General features: G+C 39.5%; 1 protein-coding gene across 1 annotated transcript; it reads right to left on the reverse strand.

Annotated features, from left to right (window-relative positions):
- Positions 1-8,279: 8,279 nt before the first annotated feature.
- Positions 8,280-8,732, reverse strand: LOC112017066 (uncharacterized). Its single transcript, XM_024049529.1, has one exon. It carries the CDS (start codon positions 8,730-8,732, stop codon positions 8,280-8,282), a length of 453 nt encoding a protein of 150 aa, XP_023905297.1.
- Positions 8,733-12,940: the final 4,208 nt, after the last annotated feature.

The raw sequence follows: 12,940 nt of genomic DNA on the forward strand, positions 1-12,940 counted from the left end.
TGACATAACTTTGGACGGCCAGGACCCTGTTCTTCCTGGCGCTGCGAAAATGACGTTAATAATACCTAATGGAGGTTTCGTAGAATCACTCTTCTCGGACTCAAAATTCACTTAACCTCCTCGGCCACTAGAGTGGTGCAAAAGATGCCTCAACCTGCCTTCACAGACCAGCTGGTCCAAATGATCCCACAAACTTCTACAGTTTTCAGTGGCATGCCCATGATCTTGGTGGTATTGACAATAGAGATTGTGATTGCGTCTCTCAGGGTTCCCTACCATTTTACTCGGCCACCTAAAGAATGATTCATTCTTGATTTTTTCCAAAACTTGATGAACTGACTCCTTGAACACTGTATTAACTGCTTGAGCATTTCTTGACCCCGACTACCCAACGAAATCTCTCCATGGCTTATTGTTGTTGTAATGATCCAACCTGAAGTCCTTCCTGTCCTGGGGGATAACCTTATCCTTACCCTTCCCTTGCTGCTGATCTTCTTCAACCTTTTTATATTTTTCAATATGGTCCATAAGTTGACACACGTTAGTGACAGGTTTGCCGGACAAGGATGTCCTTAAACCATGATTAGTAGGGAGACCCAGCTTAAACGTGTCTAGGGCCATTGCATCAAAGTTACCCTCCATATCATTAAACATCTCCCAATATCTATCTGAATACGCCTTCAGGGTTTCACCCTCACGCATGCTCAAGGATAGTAGAGAAGACAAGGGTCTGGCCACTCTTCGGCATGTGACAAAACATGAACCAAAAGCTTGAGTGAGCTCTTGGTAGGAATTGATGGAGACTGCTTTCAGGTTGTCGAACCACCTCATTGCCACGGGTCTAAGACTAAAAGGGAATACCTTGCACATTAGAGCTTCATCTCTGGAGTAGATAGCCATCCTTTGGTTAAAATGGCTCACATGTTCCACAGGGTCCGTTTTACTGTTGCAAATAGTGAAGGTTGGCTGGTTAAAGCGCCGAGGGAGCTTTATTCCTTCAATCCTGCGCGTGAAAGGTGACCTAGAGATTTGATTCAAAGCCTTGCTCATGGCATCATTTCCCACCCCTCCATGTGATGGCCTTTGAGGTTGCTTCTTGCGACGGTGTTCATCTTTATATGAAAAAGATTCATTGATTGGAGTTCGAGACCTTTGTTCATAAGTGATGTCTTGTTCGTCACCCAAGTCTTCATCAGAATGCGAGGCAGTACGTTTTCTTTTCGCATGGCGCAACTCCCTTCTTAACCTTTCAATTTCTATTTGCATGCTATTCTTCTCTGCATGAGACACATGACTTCCGCCACGAGGTTGACTTCGCTCGGTGTGTGTAGTATGCACACTGCCTTCACGATCTTGTCTCCGCTCCAAATTGAGAAAAGGGTCTATATGTTGGGATGCCCTAGATTCTGCCGGTTGTTGCCCTGGTTCCGCCATGACCAACTGCTGTTGCTTCCCTTCATACTCAAGCTCTTCCCACAGACGGCGCCAATTGTAGGGTTAGGATTTGTGGCCCAAGCCTAAAACAATGAATTTGTAGAGAATGAGTGAAAGAGCTAGGTTGATTATGGAATTGACAACAATTAATCACAACCCTCAAGCATAAACCAACATGAATTTACACGTAAAGAACTGGTGTCCGAAGAGGCATATTATTGATTATGTGGTGGATACAGATCTTAGGGTTATAATAAAGCCTTTTTTCTCTTCTCCCTCGTTCTCTCTCCCTTTTTTCTCAGGAGCTTCTTTCCTTTATATAACCTCTTTCCCCATCATCCCCATCGTCCACTTGTTCCTTATCTGTGACTCTACTTGAGTATATGTCATGTCAAGTATTTCCTCTGGCTCTCTGTGAGTGGCGGTAGGTGAGGTTACACTGTTTAAAGCTCTTCTCCACCGAGAAGTTGCTGCAGTGCCTTAAATGCGGTGGTAGCAGCTTTTCCTTTAGATATTTCCTCATTCTTATCTTCTCCAAATATACCCAGAGTTTATCTTGATCATTGGGGTTGTTAGGAAAATCATTCGGACCTTCCACACGTTTGATCAATCAATACTATTCGCGTCCGAGGAATAAAATCTCCTCGGACGGAAGGCGGTCTTCTCGGACGGCAACCACCCTTCTTTCTGGGGTTCCTTCTTCCAGATGGGCCTTGCCCTTACCATCTCCTTCTCTTCGGACGCACAGTAATCCTCCCATGGGGCTCTAGGCCCACTATGTTAGATTGGGCCTTTTCCCCCCACATTAATTATGTAATAAATTTTACTATAATTTCTCTTTTAATGTAACTATGTTGAAAGCCAAAAAACCTAGCCCTTACTGTCTTGGATTCTTACAAGGTAAAGTAAATGACAACATTTCCTACTTTCAAATCTACACCGTCCAAGTGGAAGCACAACCACTTCACAGCACTAGTAATATAGAAACTTGGCCAAAATTTCACATCTTTCAGTTTCATATTGGGTCCCTAATTTGGATTCTTCCTCTCACATCACAGCATCTACCTCTCTCTTTCATCTTGATTTCTCAATTTTCCCTTTGCTCTCTCTCTCTCTCTCTCTCTCTCCACTAAATGTGTGGTAGTGTTCATGTGAGAGATCTTTGTACATTTCTTGTAAATTTGATTTTATTTCAACATTTCAAAATTTTCGTTATTGTCAATAAATTTTAGGCAAAACGCATTTTTGTCTTTATATTTACATTATGTGTTTGTTTGGTAGCAATTTTTTATGGTAATTTATTTTCCTAGTATTTATTAAAATATAAAATTTTTGATAACTTTTATATTAAATGTATGGCAAAAAATTTATAAAAAAAAAGCTTATTTCTAATAAAATTTATTATTTACCAAAAAAGAGCTTAAGACAAAAAACAAAAAGCTTTTAGCAAATAAGCAAGAGCCAAATGCACATGCTTGGTAAAAACAAGGGAGAGAGAAGGGAAATAAAGGGAGGAAGAGGGGGGGCGGGGGCCGTGGGGGGGGGGGAGGAAAGGGAAGCGAAATGATATTATTTTCACTTTTTTGCTTTGTACCCAAAAAAAACTTTATTGGTGGATCCCACCATAAGAACTCTCTCTTTTCTCCCTCCCTCAATTTTCTATTCCTCCACTCCAATCCATTCAATTTAGTGCATTTTTTTTCCCAATCATTTTGATCCTTTATTTTTTTGATGAAATAATTTTTATCCTTAAGTTATGAAAATATTGTCATTTTAGTACTTGTAATCTCACTTGGCACACACGCACATAGCTGATAAAATAACTAAGAATAATTAATTACTAGTATTAAAAAACCACATCTACATCTAAATAAATAAATAATCAAAATCAAAAAAGAAAAAAAGAAATAATGATTTTCGAAAGAAAATAACTTTTTTTTAAAAAAATGAATTAAAAAAAAAACACTCAAGTTTCGTTTTGTTTTCTTTCATTTCTTGCAAAAGTTAGTGTTGCTTGTGATCAAACCATTCCAATTCTTGGAACAAACCTTGCACATTGTTGTCACAGGTAATTAGAAGATGATTTGAGGCTTGGATTTTGTAGTTTTCACTGACACTTACCACTAACAAATAAATAAAATAAAACAATGTTACAACACAGGTTTGCTCAAGAACACAAGCAAAACATGAAGGAGAAAGTAATGTGTATTTTCATTGAATTTATTAATTATGTTACGGAAAAAATCTGAGAGAAATCTAAATAGAATTGGAGAATTTCATTGATCGGAAAATGATTACAAGATAAGAGAGTAAGTAACAGAATATATAATACCCTATTTATATACACAGTGAACATAACTAACTTCCAGGAATGACGCCAAAGTCAGTTATTGAATTTCTAGAGCTATACACGTGTCAGCTGCCTTTAACTGCTTCCTAAATTCTCGAGACCCAAAACTTCAGTGCTCTTGAATGAAGAATTCATGATGGGACATGGCTTCGATGAGTTCCAAGACTTCAGTGCTAATCAGGTCAGGTGCATGCTGTGTGGTTTGATCACTGCACTGCTTATCAGCAAGTGCTGCACTCCCTATAGCTCTTGTGGCTCAGCTAGTGCTCTTTACCTTAGCAGCAACTGCATTACACTTCAGACTTGTAGCTTGTCTCGTGTTACTCTGCCCTGCAATTTTAACACTCCCCCTCAAGAGCAGAGCTCTTGCCTTTTGGCTAGACTTAGGTGGGGAAGGATATTCCACTATATGAGCAAAAATATTGATGACACCCAATCTAGTGATCAACCTCAAATAGTTTTCAACCCCTAATGCTTTTGTAAACACATCAGCCAACTGATTTTTGGTTGAAACATAGAAAGTTTTAAGTGTACCATCAATGATTCTATTTCTCACAACATGACAATCAACTTCTATATGCTTGGACCTTTCATGAAATATTGGATTCGCTGCTATGTGAAGTGCTGCCTGGTTATCATAGTACAACAACACAGGTCTATCATGTTTAACATGCAAATCTTGCAACAAATGTAAGATCCAAGTTAGCTCACATGTAGTTGTGGCCATTGCCTTGTATTCTGCTTCAGCACTTGATCTAGACACTATGCTTTGTTTCTTAGATCTCCAAGACACCAAGGCATTACCCAAAAACACACCATAGCCTATTAAAGACTTCCTTGTGTCATGGCATCCAGCCCAATCTGCATCACAATATGCTTTTAAGTGCAAATCAGAATCTGTGGGAAAGAATACACCTTGTCCTGGTGTGCCTTTAATGTATTGAAGTATTCTGGTAGCAGCCTTCATATGTGGTACTCTAGGTTGTGCCAAGAACTAACTAAGCCTATGAACTGCATATGTGATATCTGGTCTGCTTAAAGTCAAATACATTAGCTTCCCAATAAGCCTCTTATACTGTCCAAGATTAGAAATGAGATCCCCACTACCTTTGGACAACTTCAATTGCTACTCCATTGGTGTCTGAGTTGGTTTGCAACCTGTCATTCCAGTTTCTTTAAGAACTTCAAGAGCATACTTTCTTTGTGTTAAACTGATACCAGTCTTGTTTCTTGCAATCTCTAAGCCTAAAAAATACTTGAGTGATCCCAAGTCTTTGATCCCGAATCTTTGATCCAGAACTGACTTTAGAGAAGCAACACAATCAAGATCATTACCTGTAATAATCATATCATCTACATAGACCAGCAGTGTAGTGAACAAAGAACCTTTGCTATGAACAAATAAGGAATGGTCTGCTTGGGACTGAACAAAGCCAAGTTATGTAATTGTTGTTGACAATTTTGTGTACCATTGCCGAGAAGCTTGTCTTAATCCATAAAGGGATTTCACCATCTTACATACTTTAGGAGCAGCTGCTGGAGAAGAGGCTGAACACTCCCCCTTACTGTGAAAACTAGGAGGCAAAGTCATGTAAACCTCCTCATCCAAATCCCCATGGAGAAAGGCATTGTTGATGTCTAATTGATGTAAAGGCTAAGCCTTAGCAGCAGCCAGTGCAATCAAAACTCTCACTGAAACAGTCTTAGCAACTAGAGAGAAAGTCTCCAAGAAATCAAGCCCTTCTCTTTGAGTATAACCTTTAGCCACCAACCTAGCCTTATACCTCTCAACACTTCCATCAGGATTGAATTTTACTTTATAGACCCATTTGCAGCCAATGGGAGATTTACTAGGAGGTAAGGCAGTCACATCCCAAGTGTGATTATTCTCAAGAGCTAGAATTTCCTTGTCCATGGCAGCTCTCCAAAGAGGATCTTGAATTACCTGGGAGAAGCTTTGAGGTTCCTGAGAACTAGAACCAACTGTCAACAATTAAGTTTGGTAACCAGGTTCCAAGTGAGAGTAGGTGAGGCACTTAGCCAGATCATAAGCAGCACCAGGTGCAAATGTAGTACAAGCATAATCCTGTAAGTAGGCAGGAGGTCTAGTGTCTCTAGTTGACTTTCTGAGAGGCATATGAGGTGCTGGTACAACTGGTGGAGAGGAAGAAGGTGCAGCTATAGAAGGAACTTGACTAGGACTAGGTGAAACATCAGCAGACATTAAGGAAGAAGTAGTGGCATTATCAGAATTAGGGTCAGCATAAGTAAAAGAAGGAAATAAGGCATCATCACCATCATTGGGAACAAAATCAGGGACACTAATGGGAGTGACAAAGGAATCATTACCTGCTGGAGAAGAGGGAGCAACAACATCTTCACAAGAAGTGAAAGAATCTGGAACACTATTAGAAGCAGATGCAAAAGGAAAGGAATGTTCATGAAAAACAACATCCCTAGAGAGAAACACACTTCGCGTGGCTAAATCAAGAACCTTATACCCTTTTACCCCAAAAGGATACCCCAAGAAGACACCTTTCTTTGCTTTAGGGGCAAACTTTGTTCTATGATTAGAAAGGGTAGAAGCAAAACACAGACACCCAAAAACTCTCAAATGTGAATAAGTGGGTGGATGACCAGTTTGATTTGACAAAATTGAAGAAGGGGTTCTATTTATCAAATAAACGGCTGCAAGAATAGCATGTCCCCATAGATGTAAAGGTATATGGGATTGAAACATGAGAGCTCTAGCCACATTTAAGATGTGTTGATGTTTCCTCTCAACAACACCATTTTGTTGAGGGGTTTCAACATAGCTCAATTGATGGCAAATGCCTTGCTTAGCAAAGAAATCTCTCATAAGAAATTCTGTACCATTGTCAAACCTAATGATCTTAATCTTTTTAGAAAATTGAGTTTCCACCATTGCACAAAAACTTTCTAAAACAGATTGAGTTTGGGACTTATGCTTTAACAAGTAAACCCAAGTACACCTTGAGCAATCATCTACAATTGTCAAGAAATATTTGCAATTATCAATGGTAGACACTAAAAAAGGACCCCATAAGTCACAATGTATCAAATCAAAGCAAGCAGCAGAAATTTGAGAACTTTTATTGAAGGGCAAACATTTTTGTTTTGCAAGTGGACAGATTTCACAAACAAAATCCTCAATTGAAGTACAAAGTGGTTCACCATTATTCCTAATTGAAACTAATTTGGCATTAGACAGATATCCTAATCAAGAATGCCATACATGAGTGCTATGGACAGAAGGGACAGCAGCAGAAATAGAAGCAGAAATGGATTGTGAAGTGGAGTTGCTCCTTTCCAGTAAGTAGAGTCCATTGCATTCCTTACCCAGACCAAGTGTGCTCCAATGAGCAAAGTCCTGGATAAAGCACAAGGTCCCAAAGAAGATAAGACAGCATGAAATAGATTTTGCTAACTGACTGACAGAGATGAGGTTAAAACTGAATGATGGAACATACAACACATTGTAAAGGGTAAGTTTTTCTAAAATTCTCACTGTACCAATGTGTGTGACCAAAGCTATCTCACCATTAGGCAAATTTACATGAATATTCAAAATAGTGGTGATGGAAGTAAAGTAAGTGACAGAATGTACCATGTGGTCAGTAGCCCCTGTGTCTATGACCCAATCATTGGTATGAAAACACTCCTTATCAACTATTTTGGCAGAAAATATAGTGTTGCAAAGTAGGCTTGAAGAAAAAGCTTGAAGTGGTACCTGACATAGTGTCAATGAAATTGGAATTGGCATGGGCTGATGAGGAAGGCACACTAGCTGCAACAGGCACACCATTAGCTTCAGTAGTCAAACCAGAGACACTTCCACTCGTACTAACAAATGCAACATGATGATTTTGACCTTGATCAATTCTAGGATTGAAAAGTGCAAGGAGCTGCTCACATTGTGCCTTAGTAATAGGACACTAAGCAGATGCATTTGAAGATTCTCAACAGCAGCACCTTGTGGATAGGAAACTTGATTAGCATTGAACTTCCCCTTTTGCTTATAGCCTGGTGGATAACCATGGAGTTTGTAACACTTGTCCACAGTGTGTCTAAGCATGTTACAATGGGTAAACAAGGGCCTTTCCTTCTTAGGTCCAGCTTTGTTGCCAGAATTCCCTTTGATATTAACATACATTGCCACTGCATCAGGTTTAGGTACGAAGGCAGAACCATGACCATGACCAATTCCTTTGTGAGCCTCCTTTTGAAGGATTAGAGCATACACTTTGCTCATTGATGGGAATGGCTCAAGCATGAGAATGTGACTCCTCACAGTCTCAAAATTCTCATTGAGCCCTATTAGAAACATCATTACATAGGACTTTTCATGAGCAATACTGAGTATCTTCATTGCACCACAAGTACAGGCTGGCAAAGGTTTATAATGAAGCAGTTGATCCCAAAGCTTCTTGAATTTAGAGTAATACTCAGTCACTGATAATTGACTCTGAGTTATCTAAGAGATTTCTTGTTGAAGGTTATAGATTTTTGGTCCATTTCCTTGAGAAAACACATGCTGCAGCTCAAGCCACATCTCCTTCGCAGTCTCACAATACATAATACCACTTGACACATCAAAATGCATTGAATTGATCAACCAAGAAAGCACCATTGTGTTATAGCTTTCCCAATCTTCATACAATGGAGAATCATCTTCAGGTTTCTCAATCTTTCCATTCATGAAGCCTATCTTCTTCTTGGCAGTGAGTGCTAGAACCATAGCCCTAGACCAAGATTGATAGTCCTTCATTCCCAACAATGGCTGAGTGACCAAGATATTACCTGGATTCTCACTTGCACTTAGCAGAAAAGGATTGGGTGAATTGGTTTGTGTATTGGAATTAGAGACTGGTCGCGTGGATTGAGCGTGCGTTGGATCAGAATGATCATTTCCTTCAACAAAAGCCATGAATGATCTTCAAGGATTGAACGAAAGATTTCAGTGAAAAGAAGAAGCACAAAGAAATTCTCCAACAATTTCTCAGTAAAAGAAAAACAAGGAAATTTTCTTGAGAAATCCCCGTTTGGAACGAAAGAAAATCTTCTGGAACCAAACTAAAGCTAGGAAATTAGTGTAAACTATGCTAGCTGCTCTGATACCATGAAAAAATCTGAGAGAAATCTAAATAGAATTGGAGAATTTCATTGATCAGAAAATGATTACAAGAGAAGAGAGTAAGTAACAGAATACATAATGCCTTGTTTATATACACAGTGAACATAACTAACTTCCAGGAATGGCGCCAAAGTCAGTTATTGAATTTCTAGAGCTATACACGTGTCAGCTGCCTTTAACTGCTTCCTAAATTCTCGGGACCCAAAACTTTAGTGCTCTTGAATGAAGAATTCATATGGGGCATGGCTTCGATGAGTTCCAAGACTTCAGTGCTAATCAGGTCAAGTGCATGCTATGTGGTTTGATCACTGCACTGCTTATCAGCAAGTGCTGCACTCCCTATAGCTCTTGTGGCTCGGCTAGTGCTCTTTACCTCAGCAACAACTGCATTACACTTCAGACTTGTAGCTTGTCTCGTGTTACTTTGCCCTGCAATTTTAACACAACATAGCTCTGCCTTTTATACACAACGACAGAGTATGAGAAGGAAAAACATGATGTTACTATCTAACCGGCAAAGGCACAAAATAACTATCTCCTTCATAAACATTTACAAAGAAATGAGAAAGACTACAAGCCGTATATCTCTAACAATATATATAAAATTTTGTGTGTAAATCTTTTTCAGCATGTATAAAGTTAGATAGTGTTATATTCTCTAAATACAGTGGAGCTATCACGTGTTTACACCATTATACCTTTATTTACGTTTGTTATTCTGTTCTTCCAAAGCTTTCAAAAACATTTGTTCCCTTGGCTTATTGTCTTCACCGTTTAAACATAACTTAATTTTGACAAGGATTATTGATAAAATTGAGAATGTAATTCTTTATATATTGAATTTAAAAAAAAAAAATTTTTATAGGAACCTGGGATGGACATACAACAGTGCACAAGTGTTAGGTCACAATCTGAATGACCCCTTGTGATTAACCCTAATTAATTAATTAATTAGCCAAATTATTAATTAATCAATTTAACATGCAAATACATGGAAGCACAAACAAATCACCAAATACTAATTATGTAGCGAAAAAAATAAATGACACGGTGATTTGTTTACGAATGGGGAAAACCCTAACGGCAAAAACCCCACCGGGTGATTTTCAGGTCACCACTCCCGAAACTCCACTATTATCAAATCAAGCGGTTACAAGAAAGGAATCCCAAGTACCTTACCAACCTACAGTTGAACCCTTACCCCAATACCCAATTGGACTTGATCTGTAGTGACAGTCTCCACCTTTGATGCACGGCTCCCAAGTACGTGACTAACCAATGCGCGGATCCAAGTACGCGACTTCAGAACACCAACTGAGGAAGAATGGTTGGCTGCAAAGTTCTTCAGTTCATCCTTTATGATGAATAGCAGGAAGATGCTTGGTTACAAAACCCTATGGTGCAAATACACAGCAACTTCTTGATGGAAGATGAACTAGGTCAAGAACTTCGTCTGTTGATCACAATTTGCTTAAACAGAGATTGCTCAATGATAATGCAACTTGTGTCACCCAAAACGGCTCTTAAAATAATCCTTTTATATGTTTAGGGTTAGAAGAAAAGAAGGCCCAAAAACATATTCACGGATCCCAAGAAAATCAGATTGGAAATCTGACTTTTTAAATCTCGACAGATAGCAGGTGTCGAGGTAGCTGTCGAGAGGTGTCGAGCTTTATAAATTTTGCACTTCAACTTGCTTTCTCTTGGACAGACTTGATGACTTCAACACTTGATCTTGAAACATTGTTTCTTGAAGTATTAAAAACACCTAGAACTACCCAATTACAAGCAAAGTGCGTTTTGTCAAAGGATTAGCCAATTTACATAACTAAGTGACATATGTTCTTAAACAAGTTAAAACATATATGTCCTAACAATCTCCCCCTTTGGCAATCCGTGACAAAACCACAACAAACAAATGAGCATATGAGAGAAGTCATAAATCACTCAACTCATATTCACTTGTTGAATACAATAAAATCTATCCTAACACAAACTCTTGAAAAACTTTGCAAGAAGAGAGCTTATGATAAGTAGACTTTGACAACCTGTATTTCTGAAACACTTTAAACAAAACTCATCAAGGCATCTTGTGTGAAACAGAAATAAATAGATTGCATACAAGTATAAAGAACATGTGTATAAAGATAGAAAAGAAACAACACATGAAGAGAGAGGTGAAAGAAACATACATCAACATATATAAGAGATAAGATAAGTACAATGTATGTAAAAATGGTCAAAGGACCTCATATACAAGACCAATGTATCTAAGAGATAAGAAAAAAAAACATATAGCCTCACTACATCCCTCAAAAATATGATAACACTCCCCCTATCAAAAATGTCCCTATATACTAACTCTCCCCCTAAGATGACTACTCTCATAGCCCAAAACTACTCCCCCTTTTTGTCACGAGTGACAAAGGGTAGAGTGTCATGTAGACATCTCATCGGCAGAGCTAGCATCCCCATCATCATCATCATCATCATCCTCATCATCCTCATAATCTGACGCTGCTGGAGTAGATGGTGAAGGAGTAGCCTCTGGAGCAAATCCACCCATGATCGCCTGCCGTCGTGCAATACGACCCACATGAACATTCACCTGATACAACTCAGCAGAGAGTGTATCAAGACGAGTGTCCATGCGCTGCAGCTGCGCCATAATATCACCAAGGGATACATCGCTCGAAGAGGAAGAAGGAGCAGATGTAGATGGAGCTGATCTGGATGGCGCTGAACGGGAGGGAGGAGTGGCACCTGGCTGTCTCGACCTGAACTGCGCCTCACTACGTTTTACGGTAGCGGCGTCTATGGCAAATATGTGTGTGAAGTGGTCGGACACAGGAAAGGGAATGGAAAAATGGCGTAGAATCCGCGTGATAGCAGAAGGAAAGATGAGCTTATCACGGGACGCCGAATCAAGATAGACCTCTATGATAGATCGGATGAAGTGAGAAGGGAAGTCTATAGTAAGATGCTCAAGCAACGAAAGCAAAAATCGAGCACGAGGCTCTGTGATAGAGTTATAGTGAGAAAGAGGATGGAGAACAAAAGTCATCACCATGTTAATGAATCTAGGACCTTTAGCAAAAGGCCTACATGATGTGAACTGATGCTCACCCCAATCAGCAGGGCGCTCACAAAAAGCAGAGATGAGCTCATCTTTGGACACAGTCCTCAGACGCTCACAAGAGGGGTAATCTGGAAACTCTATCCTAGGTACTCTAAGCACATCCGCAACAAGTTGCGGTGTGACAGGAATGCGCATACCTCGAACGCGAGTAACAAAATGAGGTACTGAAAGATCAATCCCGTGCATGTTGGAGTAGAACTCCTGTATCAGCACGAGAGGGCAAGTGACCGGGATGTCACACAGTGACCCCCATCCCCTACTGTTAATGACAGAGGGAAGGTCAGTATCGGCGAAGTCCGCCAGAATAACTTGGCGTTCCGAATGAACACCTCGTTTAGAAAAGTTCTCCGAAAATGCCTTATGAGCATCTCCATCACGGAACCGAATGTTAAAGGGAGTAGTATCTGAAGAAGTAGAAGCTCCAGAACGCAGAGGGTTCCGAGCAGGAGTAGATTTACGTTTGGGTGCCATAGACACGACTAACGTAAAAGAATGAGAAAAAGATAGAGAGGGAGACAATCAGAAAAGTCCCAACACAGTTCAAATATATCAAATATGTTGAACAACAAGTACGTATGCATGGGAATGCATGAGCATGTGACATGCAAAGGAAAAAAAACTTCATGGGCTCAGCCCAATCCAATCCTAGCAGCACACAAACATAAAGCACACATCTAAATGCATGTAAATATCATTATAATGCAAATGAAATGCAATGTATGACATTTTGAAATCATCTAAGTGCAAACCCAACCCAAAATTTGAAGAAAAACTCAACAATTTTGAAAAACCCCAAATTTTTATGAAAAATCCCAAAAACTAGGTTTTCAAACATGAAATGCATGAAAAAGGAAGGGAAAAG

This window comes from Quercus suber, unplaced genomic scaffold (assembly GCF_002906115.3).
Source record: "Quercus suber isolate HL8 unplaced genomic scaffold, Cork oak 2.0 scaffold_124, whole genome shotgun sequence".
Lineage (NCBI taxonomy): Eukaryota > Viridiplantae > Streptophyta > Magnoliopsida > Fagales > Fagaceae > Quercus > Quercus suber.

What these genes read in the sequence shown, in the direction of transcription:
- LOC112017066 (XM_024049529.1), bottom strand. Translation starts at nt 8,732, where the DNA reads ATGGCTTTTGTTGAAGGAAATGATCATTCTGATCCAACGCACGCTCAA.